Raw genomic sequence first — 15446 nt, 5'->3', positions numbered from 1 at the left:
AGACCCGACGGAGGATTAAATTAAGACATTTCAGCAGATCTCAGTGCAGCAGCAGAAACCTGACAATACCCGGGCAACATTAATCAAAAGCTGAACGCTTACACATAAAATGTGACCAGGCATGCAGCTTCTTAGTAATGTCACCATTAATTAGGCTGCAGCAATCATAGCAGTCACACCTCACGTGTCTTTCCTTTGACCAAGAAAGCCCATTAAATCATTAGAGCATGTGTATTGACACCTTTATCTACATCTATATAGATATAAATATAAGTTATGCAGGTTTTGAGCAACTTTTTTGTCAGAACGGTGCATTTTATGTCATTGTTGTTATTTTTTTGGATCGCATTTCAACCCAAATTGAGGCTTAGAATCAACTTTCATTCCTTTTTTAGTAACTGCATTTATTCCTACCCCAACACTTAGCTCGACTCTAATCATTGTCAGTATATTCCTCAACCAAATCTTAACCAAAACCTGACTTACCAAATACCTTTAAATCTAAACCCGAGCCCAAAAATGGGGAGTCTGCTGCATTAGGAACAGGTTTTAGTCCCACCGGTTTTCAGAAGTCTGGTAAATATAGCAGATTGGGCCCTAAAAATAGAGTATTAACAATTACTCACACAAAAACACACACCTATTAACCAAATTACAAATTAACATAAATAGAGAAACATTTACTTTATGATTTCTGTTTCACTGCCACACCGATATTTTATTTTATTTGTAGACATGCAATGAAAACTGATTATATTGGTTTAATATATTTATTTAATATAAAACCTAAGTACTGATTGATATTATTAACCAGATTTATGTTATGGAAAGGATCTCTTTTTCCCTCCAAATTAAAACAGGAACATTTTATAAGATCTGGACCAAATGGACTGAGTATGTAAAACCAATTAGATTCACTTGATTGTTCTTGTGAAATATGTGTCTTGCCCTCTTATGTCTTTGTGGTTATCATTACTTGAGGTGGTGCAATTCCCATTATCGTTCGATTCTGTTTATTTATATTAGTGAAATTCTATAAAAATACCAGAAAGGCAACATGGATAAAATCACTTGGACTTCATGTTTATATCCTCAGATATCCTCAGATACAATCTTAAATGGGTAAAGCCATGATTACTGAATGTGATGTAAATCTTTCTAATATTAAAAAATAAAATAAAACCCTAAGTACTTTGGCAACAGTAAACTAAAATAGAGGACTGGGAATCATCCACAAAGCAGGAGATGCGACGTTCAATAACACCTCTAATTTGTTGCTAAGGGCCCTTCATGCCTGATTACAGATGTTTCTCTCTGACTCGTTGTGAAGTCATGAGCTTTTGTCGAGTCGACAGCGCTTCCTCTTTCAAGTATGAAGAGGGGGACAAAAATCAGATAATTCAGAGTGAACATTTTAACCCAGATCTGCGCCGTGTCACATTAAAGACTGTGTAACAAATGCTGACAGGCAACAGACAGGAAAAAAAAAAACAACAACCAAATATCACACCCATATCTAAGCAGAGCGCAGCGCATTTCCAGAAGCCTCTTTTGCTCTTCAGAATGATTTAGTTTGTCAAAAGCGTGAGGTGTGAAAGGAGGGAGAAACCCTGAGGCTCACAGCGGGACATGAGGGAAAACATCATGTTTTGGCACCTGTTGCTGTCCTATCAGAAGATAAAAAAAATATCTTTAATGTGCAGCTCCAGATGAAGCGAACGTCACTAAACAATCAAGGAGCATCTTGCCCACAAGGACAGAAACTCTGAGTCAAGTTGTTCCTCAACACAAGTGGAGCTCTTCATCCTCTCTGTGCTGCGGAGCTGTGAAGGAGCGCTGAGTGGATGCAAAATGGCCAAGGACAAGGACCAAGGTCTGCAACGGCACCGCTGCAAAGTAATTACAGAACTGTTCTTTTCCTCAGCGCAGACTCAAGGACGAACCGTCTACAGTCGCTCTTCATCCTCAGCCAACGCCGAACAGCGAAGAACCGTTGCATCACGCCATCTCCGAGATTTAAAAAACGCTTCTGGCTCATCTTTTTTGATGTTTCCCCCCCACAGGGATGTTCGCTCATGCTTGTGAATTACATACGATTACGAGAACCGTTTTAGATTTTCAAAATATTTAAAGAATCTTCAGAAAAAAAAAAGGGTTCTCGGCTATGAAAGCACTTCCTGCTGGAAAGGCCTTCCAGCAAAGTTACGGCTCACACATAAAGGCACAATACCTGCAGCACATTGCTCTATAAATCCACCCATTGAGAGCAGCTATAACTTGAAAGCCACCCTGACCTACAAAAATAACAAGCAACATGGCTCCACAGCCGGCACGATAAAACTCACAAGCAAAAAAAAAATAAGGCCTCATGAATAAAAACATGAGCAAGCCATAGGCAATAAAAAGTGGGGGAAGGAAAAAAATCAAGCGTAATCTAAAGCGATGGGTAATTTATAACGTCCATTAGCAGAGAGGAGATTTGACTTCTGGAAAACAAAGTAAACCTGGAGAGCGGGGAAAAAAAGGCAGAATCTATCCAGACACAAATTAAAAATCAAAACTTTCAGTCGTTTGATCGGCTAAAAATTCAAGCTGAGTGGCCTTGGAAATCCTGAAAGAATATCTAAAGGCAAACAAAAGAGCACAAGTAGAAAATAGTGACGTTATGATCCGAGATGATGCGACAGAATTATATAAATGATCAGTTTGAGTCTCCTGCTGAACTTCACTCCCTGTGACTTTATGTTGGTCTAACCCTGCTGTGGGCATGGCTTGCAAAATTTTTGTTAATATATCTTAATTTAAGAGTCTAAATTATTTTTTTTAATCCTAAACAATCATGTTCACAGTGAAAGAGAGACTGTAATGGCTGCTGCAGCTCCATGTATGTCTTGTGACCTGCTGTACATGCTCTGTGCGTCTGTTGGGGGTATGGCTTACATGCTAGTTAATACATTTCACCAGTCAGCTAATTTTATGAAGCAGGAGAGCAACGTTTTCTGCAGGTTCTGACAAGACTCTTAAAGAGGACACGATATGCAAAATACACTTTTTTTTTAACCCTTAAATACATTTTATTGTCTCTAGGCGTGCAGAAAAGGCGTGCAGAAAAGTTCAATGTAGTCTCTCCAGGAGCTGCGCAGATATCTTTATATTCTGTTTGGGTCATGTTTTTCAAGGCTTTTGAACAATTATATCACAATATTTGCTGCAGAGCTGCTAAACCAGGTCATGGACCTTCAATAAACCAATTTAGGGAATCCACCATTTTTATTTCTTGGACAGATTTTGTAGTCCAAGCTGAAGGAGATGGCAGCTACAAGTGGCTAAATCATCGGTTGTGCATTACACCGTCCTCCAGCATACGTCCAATATGGTGTGGAGGGGAGTGCTTTGCGACCTGGAGGGGGGCGGAGTCAGAAGTGCCTCCTTTAGATTTAAAGAGAGGTTTGTGTGACTGAAGTTTGTTATTGTGTCTTTTTTCTCTGCACTGTAAGTTGATGCTGCTTTACACAAGTTCCTAACGGATAAATAAAGTTACTTGAACTTGTTGCAAACCATTCCCTGCGTAAATCTGTGTAAATCTTGTTTTAATCGTCTTGTGCATGTGTGGCTCTTTTTCTGTGTATGTATGAATCACATATGTGTATTTTGTAAATGTTGAGACTGTTCTAGCGCCATACTTTCAGGCCCCTAATGAATGAATAAACTTATAAATAAAGCTAAGCCCAAAATTGTTCATACCCCTTGTGCATTCACACGTAAAGTCATGTTGTAACTTTAGCAATAGAAAGTTATATTAAGATTATGGAGCGGTCCAGGCAGAGTGCCGACTTTAATCTGATGAGGAGCTAAAGCTTATGGCTTTGGATGGAAGGTGGACACATGCAATTAGAGGAGTTTGATGGCTGTAATACTAGCAAAGATTTTCCTACTGATCATTAAGAAAAACATGGATCATTTCTGAAATGCTATTTTTTTGGAAAAATGTACACCTTTGTTGATTGTCTTATCTTTTGATTGATGCTGGTTTCATTTCCACTCAGAAAGACATATTGGTTGGATAAAATGAATTCAATATCTTAATCTGCCAGGGTCATGAATAATTTTGGACATTACTGTAAGCAAGGGGAAAAAGTTGGATGAGCCAAAAGAGAAATTTTCACATGTTTCTGGATGATAAACTAAACCAAATCATTTGATCATGGGACTAAAACAGGCTAAAAGCTTTTTTCTTTCATTAATCTTAGATTCTGACTGCAGAGTCAACATCTGTGGATGAAATAACTTTTTCTCTTTTCTACATTTACCTGAAGAGCAGAAGGAAAACTGAACTCCACCTCTGCTGAAGGTTGAATGAAGTAAAATGTTATGTCTAACGATTAGAAAGTTAAATTTGTGGCCAGGATGCAAAGAAACACATTATAAAGAAATTAAATCAAATTGTTTTTAACACCATTATCTGAGGGAATGACTACAACCACGTATGATCTCCTTGATGTTTCATCCCTCTTTTCATTTCCTGCTGCAGCTTAAATCTCAGAGCAGCAACAACAAGTCTAATTCTGCAGAGAAACCCTAAGTTAGTCTCCGATTTTCAGCGCTGGCCCGCTTTCTCGCTGCCATCAATGCTGAGAATGAATCAAAGGCCCAATAATTCATGAGCGTTGACGCCGTGTGTTCATGCCAGGGTAGAGAGGAGCGCGGACTTGTGAGCCGCTTTAAGCACATGTGAGGATGAGCGCAGGGAGAGGCAGGGAATTTGGGTTTCTAATCGGATGGAGAGAAACGCTTGAGAATCATGTTACTGAGATGAGATAAATATAGCAGAATATGATTATTGTTTTCAACAGCAGTCACATTACGGGCTGAACAAGATGGATGAAATCCAGGACAGGAACCGGTGGAGTGAGGAAGAATGAAGTAAATGTTGCATCACTGTCCTCTCAGCCAGGATTTCAGATTTCAACTTGGAATGTTTGTACGCAGCATTTTCCCCGGGATGCTTTTAGCTGTGAATTTAGGCTTCATAGATAAAACAGAGGAACTGAATTTTAATGTAAAATGAAATCATAAATAGCTTCCGTTCCTTCGGGTGCTGCAGAATTCAGTTTTACCGATTCTGTGTTTATTTTTTGGTGCTTTCTGCGTGTGGTTCCCCGTGAACACTAAACTGTTGGTGCTAAAAAAAAAAAGAAAAGAAAGCATCTTCTGGCTTTTTACTCAGCCGACATCACCAGTTATCTAATCCCAGAAAAACCAGTAAACAGAGCGTATCCGACAGACCATCGGCGCACAGAGTAACGACGAAATAAACTAGGTCACTTTGGATGCGCTGCAGTCTGGCAAAAAGACGCAGAAAACCAAAGAAAACAAGCCGGCGTCTGAGTAAAGAAAACACATATTCTCCTGCAAAATGTGAAAATATGTCTGTGTTTACAGTGCTGGTCACATTTATTGGCAGAAATGTGGGAAAGCCTTAATATTTATTGACTTAATTCTTTTGTAGTAACATGATCATGCAGTGAAAATGTGAAAAAAATGCAACCGAAGAATCCGGTGATCAGACACGTATTTCCCTGCAGAAAAAAAAAAAACTACTAGTGAAACAGTTTGTTTTGTAAACCTGATCTCCAAGTTTTATCTAATTGCCTTTTGCAGACAGCACAACACTTATTCTAGAACATTACAGGAAGTTGGAGCCCTTCGTTTTTATCCAATCTCTCCAGATTGTCCGAAGTCCAGAGTTAGTTTCTCTTCAGCTCAACCTGCAGGTTTCTACAGGATTTAGGACTTGGGGATGAAGGAGGCCGTAGAAAAAGGTTAATTTTGAGTCTGCTTAACCATTTTTCTATTGCCAATAAATGTGGGCAGCACTGTAAACCAGCAATGTGCTCCAAGACTGTTGACTGTCTTAACTAAAACTAGCCAAACATGCGCAGAGCACAAAAAACGCTGACACTTTTAATAGTTTTGTTCCATTTCACGCCATAATTTATCTTTTATTCCTATGATTAAAGCTCGTTTATGCTGGTATGGACTTATCCCATAATTCCACTCACCGGCCAGGACTCCTGCCATGTAGAGTAAACTTATCCGTAAGATGCCATGGACCATTTCTAGAGGAACGCCGATCATCAGCTGCAGCAAAGCATTAAATCCCAGCTGCTCTAATCTGCAGAGAGAAGAAGGTTAACAGATGATTTTCTTTTTTTTTTTTTTGCATTTTCTTGTCGTTATCAGCAGCCAGTCGAATGAAGGAGCGCGCCAACATACCCAACGTGCATAAACATGTAGCTGAAGAAGCGCCAGACTTGTGCACGGTGACCGGGATGGTAGACCAGCGGGCTCTTCATGAAGTCCGGCTGATAGGTCTGCAGAACCCACTTGTTGAGCATGATGCCGTAGCACATGAACACCATTATCTGCAACACAGATACGCCGGCCAGGGTGAAAAGCTGATGAGATGCAGAAAGTGCCCCGCTCAACAAAAACTAATCGGACTTTTCTGAAAGACGTGTGACATTTCTGTCCTTTTTCTGTATTCCTCAGCTGATGCTTATTAGACTCGTGGAGACAATTACTGCCAGTAGGAGGAAAAAAAAAAAAAGACACATCTGGTTCAGTTCCATTAATTTGTTTTCATAGAATAATGGCTCATTGTCTCTGTGAATTAAAATGAATATGAGCGGTTATTATCCTTTTCTCATTGCCATTACAGGCCATTCAGCGCCATTTGGAGGCATTCTAAGACGACTTGGCTTTCCTTCCCAAAATTTCTGATGATTCCAGGGGAAATAAGGACGTTTTGTTGGTTATTTCTCCCGTTATATCATCAATCATTCAGATGTGGCTTACATATTTCCTCAATGAACGACTTTAGACCAGTTAATGCATCTTTGGTGGCCACAGTGCTCACTGACAGGGTTTCCAAGTGACTACAATGATTCCTGCATGAGGAGCTCAGCTTGATGGAGCAGCATTAAACTGCCTCGCTAAGACCCCGGCTCCCAACTGGGTTACCAGCTCAGACGGAGCTCAAAGTCAAAGCGTCTGATCAAACGTGGGGAAATCTTTTTGAAGGGGTGTTCTGAGAACGACTGAGAAAACACGACTGTTGTTTTAGAGGTTTGTGGCGCTGACAGCAGGAGCCTCGAGTAAAACAAAGTCAGCACCAGAGGGAGGAAACCATCAGGATTTTTCAACGTGCACATCACTGTAGCACAAAGCGAGTCCTCCAACCTGGACGATGGTGACGACGGCGATGAAGACGGGGGGAGGACAAAGGCGGTTTTGGTGGAAGTACCAGCGCCGGTCCGTCTCACAAGGCAGGATCTCGTAGGCCACATAACGAACGAAACGCTTGTACAGCCCAAGGCCCGTCTCGTCCAGCAGGATTTCCCTCTGCAGGGTGCGACGCCCGTTGGCGATGGCGCGTCGGAAACTGCTGGAGCGTTTGCTGCTCATCTGAGGACAAGAAAAAGTACAATTGTTTGTTTAGAACGTTGGAGACCCGGCGGTCTTAGGTCGTCTATGATGATTTCAATTTACTTTTTAAATAAAAAATGGAGCTTAAGAAGGAATTTAGACAACTGGAAGATCTGCATAAATACAAAAAAGAAAAAAAACGTTGGTTAAAATTCAAGTCATACATCATGGGTCTGCTTTGCATTTCAATGCCGTACCAAGATACGTGTAAATGATCACCTACTGCAGCACTTCTAGCTTGATCTCCAGCTAAGCCGCGCTGCCACAGATTTTTATTTGGACATGTCAAAAATAAACTGGTGCCGTCAATGTTGCAATTCAGAGGTACAAAAAAAATGCCATACATAAACACCCTTGCTAAATGTAAATAAGCTATGCAAACATTGATAGCATTGACACATTAATAATGTTACTGATACACTATGCAGCCGCTCTGTCTGCACTGAGGAAAGTTCTCACATCTAAACCTTAAGTGGCTAACATGGCAGGGGAGTTCTGATCAATTAGGCTTATAATTATCTAACTAATTCGGGCTGCCTGTGTTCTCTTTATAAAAAACTGAACCTTCACCTTAAAAATGGTCAGGTGACCAATAAGAAGAAAAAAAAAGAAGAAAACAAGATGGGACATTAACAGGTTCTCGCTGCAGCACATTGTACATTTTACAGCATTCATCTCGATAAACACAGATTACACAAAATGGTGCATTTTTTATTGAATATGTGACTGTTTTACAAAATCTGTCAAATTATATCATGATTAGTTCCACATAAACATGTAAGATTTATCAGCAGTCATGGAAAGATATGAAACTACTTTTAAGACTAATCTTAAAACTTTCCTTTGTGACAAAGCTTCTAGTCAGAGTGGCTCATGTTACCCTGAGCTACCTCTATAGTTATGCTGCTATAGGCTTAGGCTGCTGGAGGACATCAGGGTCTATTTCTCTCACTCTGCTGAGTTCTCCTACTGCTCTCCAATCTGCATTGTTTGTTGTTATTTCAGCTTTTAACTTTTTGTTCTCTGTCATTTTTCTCTTCATAGAAGGTACACCTGGTCTGGTGTTCTGTTAACTGTGACATCATCAGGGGAGGCAGATCATCCTCTATTACCATCTAACATAGAAAGTACTCCTGGGTCAATGTGAGCTTCTGAGCTTTCTGTGTCTCTGCTCTGTCTCTGGGTTTCCTTAGAGAGGAAACTTTCTCACCAACCTGGAGGATCTGATGGAGTCTGACTTTGGAAAGAACCTTGAGATAATGTGTTGTTAATTGGTGCTATATAAATAAAACTGAATTGAATTGAATTTGCAACTAATTAAAGCAAGCAAGTAGAATGTTGCAAAAACAAAGTCTTAACTCCTTAACACATTAAGTTCTTTCCATCCACCTAAAACTGTGGACACAAAGAAAAATGCACAGAAAATACCCACAAACGCCAAAGCACCACAAATGTACCCCAAACACCACGTTTTTAACTAATGTTCCCACATATTTTCCATTTTGCTGCGTTTGTACCTTTAGTCCAGATAAAAGTACAGTTTTTGGTCGAAAAAGATTTAAAAACATCTAGTTTTTTTTCTCAAATTTTATGGTTAAACTTGTAATCTGGACTGGGTTTAAAATAATCTGTTAAATTGAAACTACAGTAACAAAGCAGTCGTTTTGATGTGTCTTTCCACATCTTTTGTCCTGATATAATTTTCAGAGTCAAGTTGGCAGCAGGTAAGTTTACAAAAGGAGCAGAAACACCCCTTTTAGAAAAATTATCCAAGGTATCAACGTTGGGGTATTAAATATATTGTAATACCTCTGATATTTTCCAGTGTCAAATCTAATTAACAGCAAAAACCATGAAAAACACAAAAGATCCACATAAAAGCCAAAAGCTGTGGACAGCAAATAGCAAATGTTACTGAACCTTTAAAGTCAAGGCTTGAGCTCCGAATATCCAAACTTTTTATTTTATTTTATTTACTTTCAGTTTGAAAATAATCAGTCAGAACATCAAGTGTCCTTCCTGGAAAAAAAGATTAAGCACAGAGTCTGGAAAAAGTCCGGAAATGCAAAATTATTATGCATAAATTGGTCGGCTTCAGACCTCATAAAGTTAAATCTATACTTTTCAAGACGTTTTTAACCACAAAGTAGCAAAACATCCTACGAAACTGGTCAAACATCACTTTGAATCAATAAAATTCAGAACATATATTTTTAAAACTAAAAAGGAATAGCTTATTGTCCAGTTAAGTAATCTTTATTGTATCTGTTCAGAAATATCTTTAAACATCGACCCAGTGAGGCGATCAGCAAGCAGGACATGAAGCAACACGGGATAAACTCCAGGAAAATAGTTCATGTCTTCAGTTTTATACGAAGTAACTGCTTTTATTATTTAGTATTGTTCAGAGGCTTTAATGAATAATAAAACTTGCTGGTGTAAAATTGTGAATTCATAACTTTCTGTTACGTTCAGGTAGAAATGTTACATCTTTCTGTGCAGGTGTGAGTTATTAAAACATCTGAATCTGCTGTTTTTTTTTCAATATTTGATCCAAACGTAATGATTCATAAAAAACAAAACGAAGCTACAAATCACTGATAAAAGTTACTCAGAACTTTTAATCACAAAATCACTAAAGAGTTTTTGTTCAGCACTTCCACCGTCGTTTTTTAAGTCCCGTCTCTGTGTCACAGATTAAAAACAGAAATGCTGACTCAGGTACTGAAAACAACGAGCATTTAAAAAAGACTACTTTTAATTCATTTTTGAGCATAAAGTCAAAGATCAAAAAGAGTTTTGTGGTTATCAACCTTCTTTGTTCCTGTTTATCAAACTGAATAAGGAAATAAATGTAGCTTTTTCCTCCCATTTCAGCAGAAACTGAAATATTAATACTATCAAAGTCATGTTGCATTTCGCCGCAAGAGAGTCGACAAAACTACTGATTAATATTCATGGAGAAAAGAAATGAATTAAAAACAAATAAGTGGCTTTTGATTGAGATTAAATGAACGCGAGCCTGGCTGCCAGCAGGACTGATTCCAGCTCTCTAAAAATATTTGCTAATGGGTTTTTACCCCGACAAATAGCTGCATCTCATTTACGGCAACGTTTTCCGAGGAAAGAAGACGGAGTGTGTGAATGCACTTGTGTTCTCTTAGGTTCACAGAGAGCAGGTTTGCCTCTGCAGCCACCAGCAGGACCGGCTCCAGATAAGTTCCTTAATAGAGGCTTAGGATGAAAACTATCCTAATGCCTCCGCTCTGACAGCCAAGGCAGAAAGCTGTCCGGATTAAACACATCCACATTTCTTTTTTTTTTTCTCCAGCTCAGCTCGCCACAGCAGGGGTCCTTTAAACGGCTGACATCTTTAGCTGAACAATGCAGCTCGTATGACGCAGCCGGGAAGCTGACGAGGCGAGGATGTTTACATCTGACTGGAAAACTAACGAGACGGGACAAAGATATAGATATAAATATAAATATATATATATATATATATATATATATATATATATATATATATATATATATATATATATATATATATATATATATACTGAGGGCTGTAACTGGCCCCCATGGCTTTACTTTAGATGCCCCTGATCTAAACTATCCCATAATATCTCTAGCTGTATGTTGCATTGCTGGAAGAAAAGAAGTCTTTATCATCAATAAATGATAAAGTATGGATTTATGTCCCACAGATCTGCTGCATTAATCAACAGATGAAATCACCGCCTCAATAGACAGAAAGAAGCTTGCAATGAGTCTATTTGTTGATCTAAAAAAAAGCTTTAGACAGTTGATCTCAATGTATTTATAAGGAAATCAGCGCATTATGCATTGCAAAAACGGAACAAAAAATAAGTAACAGTTTATTGAAATGAGTGTGTTTGTCTTTGATTTGAGCAGGTAAATACGATGATCTGCAAATGGAATAAGATTTTTGGACTTAAAACAGGTAAAATGCATTTCCATCATCTTATTTCAAGTGCAGTTTATCTAACCATCTTATTTTAGGGGTAAAAATACTCATTCCATTGGCAGATCATCTTATTTACCTGCACTAATCTAAGATAAACACCCAAATTGTAAGAAAACTTTACTTCTTTTTAGATCTGTTTTTGCGGTGTGGTTGACCAGAGGCGGTTCTGGAGTAGATGAAGAGCAATTTAAAGAAGCAATAAGATAATTAGATATATTGCACTTTAAAAAAGATGATGGAGATGAATTGTTCCTATTTTAAGTGCAAAAATCTTATTCTATTGGCAGAACCTACTCAAATCAAGGAAAAATACACAAATTTTAAGAAATTTTTTCTTATTTTTAGTTCTGTTTTTGCAGTGCTCGGCCGACGTGGGAGCTGAACGTCAGAGAACTCCACATGAAGAAGAACCCATCAACAAGGTGTGCAAACCTGACCCAGTTCTAGGGCTGAACAATTAATCGCATTTTCAATATAATCGTGATTTAAAATAACGCAATTTCCAAATCGCAGAGTCAGCAATTTTTGGCTATGTAACAATTAGGGAATCAGACGCGTCCATTAGGTGTCAGTAAAATGTTTAAAGTGGGTTTGCCTCCACATGGAAGGGAAGACAGTTGCAGCAGTGAGATAATCTAATTTTATTACTTGTTTTAGAGTTTATATAATCATACATAGCATTAAGTACAGGTCAATCAGTTTAATACATAGACTTGCTTGTTGGTTGCACTTTATGTTCAACAAGGATTGATGTCCAATTAAATTAAAAGCTGTTCTCTTGAACAATATTCTGATTTATAAAAACATTAAAAGTTCTTGTTTAAAATAGTCCTTGTTTACAAACATCTTTATTTAGAGGCCATTTTTGTTGTTTGTGGTTAATGCGGAGAAAAGTCAAAATTGCAATTTTGATTGAAATATATTGTAGGCAGAACGCAATAATTTCTGCTCTGAGTTTAGATGCTGCGGGTCTTTTAACAGCTAATCCACATGATTTGTTGTTTGTATATATTTTGAAACACATGATAAATTAAACTGGAAAAAAAAATCGCATTAAATCACAATATTAAGAAAAAAAAAATCGCAATTAGATTATTTTACAAAATCGTTCAGCCCTACCCAGTTCCTTTGGTTCTGTCAGGAGGAGTGATCCAAGATTATGGCAAAACCATCCTGAGAAGCTTGTGGAAGAACGGCCAAATAAGAAGAAAAGTTAAGAATTTTTTTTTTTCAATTAGCAGATAGAAATAATTTTGTTAATCCTAAAGGACCTAAAATAGGAAGATTGTGAGAAAATAATATTTTTATGCCGCGTATGACAACATCTGGCATCAAATGTGGTACCAGAGAGTAGAAGATGAAGCGAAAAGAGAAGATGAAACTAAAATACCAAAAAAGATTAATTAAAGGTTAGTTTGATTTTTCCAGCTGTATGATCCTGGACAATATTTCTTTCCCCCTTAAAGTCTCAGAAGAGGAAGTGTAAAAATGTGCAGCAGGCGTCTCTCCTGGAAGCTCGTTCAGCCGCCGTTTGTCTGGGTGACAGCACCTGCTGCTCCCTCCCATTCATGTTGCCTCTGAGAAGATTTGTTCCCTGCAGACACGGCTTAGCGTAGCTGTCACTCTGCCTCACCCTCTTCGACGTGCGGGACCGCCGCCTCTAAAGCGAGCATTAGCAGCCTTTTGAAGTGATGACGGGAGGGAGACGGCGAACAGAAAACAAGGCATGCAGGAGCAGCCAGAAAAAAACAACAAAAAAACCTGGGGAGGCTTGCAGAGCAGCAGAGAGAGATGCGCTGACATGCAGAAATAAATAAATAGCATGACATCAGTGAAACGTTGGCAGGGAAACACCTCGGAGGAGCGCATCAGTAATATTAGAAGTCCCCTGATGGGAGGATAATTAATGTTAAGGCTACAAGCACTTAGATCCCCCTGTATGGGTGCCTGACAGGGTCAAACCTACAGCCTTTAATGTGTTTCTAACAGTTGTGTCCATCCTGCTCCTGGCAGCTGCAGAACAGCTACTACATCCAAGTCGATGGACCTTAATGGGGCGTTTAACCACACCACTAGGTCAATACCTTACAGCTCAATCATTACAAATAATTATTTAAAAAGTATTCAGCGTCGACATGTTTTATCGGGATCTTATGTGACACACCAACACAAAGAAACGCATAATTGTGACGTGGAAGGAAGATGATGCATGGCTTCCAAAAATGCTCCACAAATAAAAATCTGAAAAGTGTGGTATGCTTACGTTGTGGATCCATAACATAAAAACGGTGGCTCAGTCTTTTGTTCAAAAGCTCTTAATTTTTGTTAAGTTTAATAAGTGGATGGAATCAAGTCTGCCTGATTAAAAGTGACTGACTGCTTGTGGTTCTGCTTGCAACACCTTCAGCATTAAAAGGAGAGCAAACAGCTTGTTTAATAAAAGATAAATGTATCTTTCCTTTTATGGGTTAGTGTATCTATCTATATATATATATATGCATATCTATATATATATATGCATATCTATATATATATATGCATATCTATATATATATATGCATATCTATATATATATATGCATATCGATAGATAGATAGATAGATAGATAGATAGATAGATAGATAGATAGATAGATAGATAGATAGATAGATAGATAGATAGATAGATAGATAGATAGATAGATAGATAGATAGATAGATAGATAGATAGATAGATAGATAGATAGATACACTGAGGGCTGTAACTGGCCCCCATGGCTTTACTTTAGATGCCCCTGATCTAAACTATCCCATAATATCTCTGGCTGTATGTTGCATTGCTGGAAGAAAAGAAGTCTTTATCAACAGAGTGGAACATTTCATCGATAAATGATAAAGTATAGATTTATGTCCCAGAGATCTGCTGCATTAATCAACAGATTAAAATCACCGCCTCAATAGACAGAAAGAAGTTTGCAATGAGTCTATTTGTTGATCTAAAAAAAAGCTTTAGACAGTTGATCTCAATGTATTTATCAGGAAATCAGCGCGTTATGCATAGCAAAAACGGGACAAAAAATAAGTAACATTTTATTGAAATGAGTGTGTTTGTCCTTGATTTTTAGCTGGTAAATACAATGATCTGCAAATGGAATAAGATTTTTGGACTTAAAACAGGTAAAATGCATTTCCATCATCTTATTTCAACTGCAGTTTATCTAACCATCTTATTTTAGGGGTGAAAATACTCATTCCATTGGCAGATAATCTTATTTACCTGCTCAAATCAAGGACAAACACACAAATTTTAAGAAAACTTTACTTCTTTTTAGATTTGTTTTTGGGGTGTGGTTGACGGGAGGCGGTTCTGGAGTAGATGAAGAGCAATTTAAAGGAGCAATAAGTAAGATATTTACATCATTCTCATTTGGAGGTAACATTCCCTTAAACATTAAACAATCGCTCCTCTCCATCAACCATGTCTTGGTCACGTTTTTCTCCGTTCACCGTTCCCAGTCGGGATTAAAGTCCCTCTCTCTTTGGCGCTACCTTCATCTCATGCACTCACTGCAGAATCTTAAATCACTGCATCTGAGCCTGGTTGATTCTGCCCTGACCCAGATACTCAGGTTATTTCTTGCCCAAATCCTTTCAAAATCAGAGTCTCCTCTCTGTTATTATTTCCAACCTTCCCCTCAGCAGTTTGTGGCGACAACCTTTCTTCATGGTTTAATCATGCCGGCGCTGCAGCCCAGAGAAGAAACCCTTTTTCTCGGACACTTAGACAAAGTGCATGGGCGGGAGGTTTCACGCTGACAGGTAACAACGGTGCACTTTGAGCACTAAATGGCTTTAAAACACCACTGCAGGCTTTCTGCACTGAAAAATCACAAAAGAAAACGTGAATACGTGCCGCTCTGGCTTTGCCTCCTGTGGGAGCAGAAGTGGAGCATTTAGAACGTGTAAAAACGAGGCTCAGAGCAACAGAT

At 38.5% G+C, this 15446-nt stretch overlaps 1 protein-coding gene across 3 annotated transcripts in view; it reads right to left on the bottom strand.

Moving 5' to 3' along the window:
• Nucleotides 1-15446, bottom strand: part of rhbdl1 (rhomboid, veinlet-like 1 (Drosophila)) — a 67352-nt gene that overhangs the window by 28331 nt on the left and 23575 nt on the right. For all 3 annotated transcript variants that reach the window (XM_012863104.3, XM_021316834.2, XM_021316836.2), the window contains exons 3-5: nucleotides 7243-7467; nucleotides 6277-6425; nucleotides 6063-6175 (exon numbers count right to left, since the gene is read on the bottom strand). In XM_012863104.3, coding sequence (XP_012718558.1) covers nucleotides 6063-6175; nucleotides 6277-6425; nucleotides 7243-7467 — 487 coding nt within the window. The remainder of the gene's footprint in view (nucleotides 1-6062; nucleotides 6176-6276; nucleotides 6426-7242; nucleotides 7468-15446) is intronic.

The sequence above is a fragment of the Fundulus heteroclitus genome, unplaced genomic scaffold, assembly GCF_011125445.2.
Source record: "Fundulus heteroclitus isolate FHET01 unplaced genomic scaffold, MU-UCD_Fhet_4.1 scaffold_47, whole genome shotgun sequence".
Classification (NCBI taxonomy): domain Eukaryota; kingdom Metazoa; phylum Chordata; class Actinopteri; order Cyprinodontiformes; family Fundulidae; genus Fundulus; species Fundulus heteroclitus.
The sequence above is the reverse complement of the archived record's forward strand: the minus strand, read 5'-3'. Positions and strand labels throughout refer to the sequence as shown.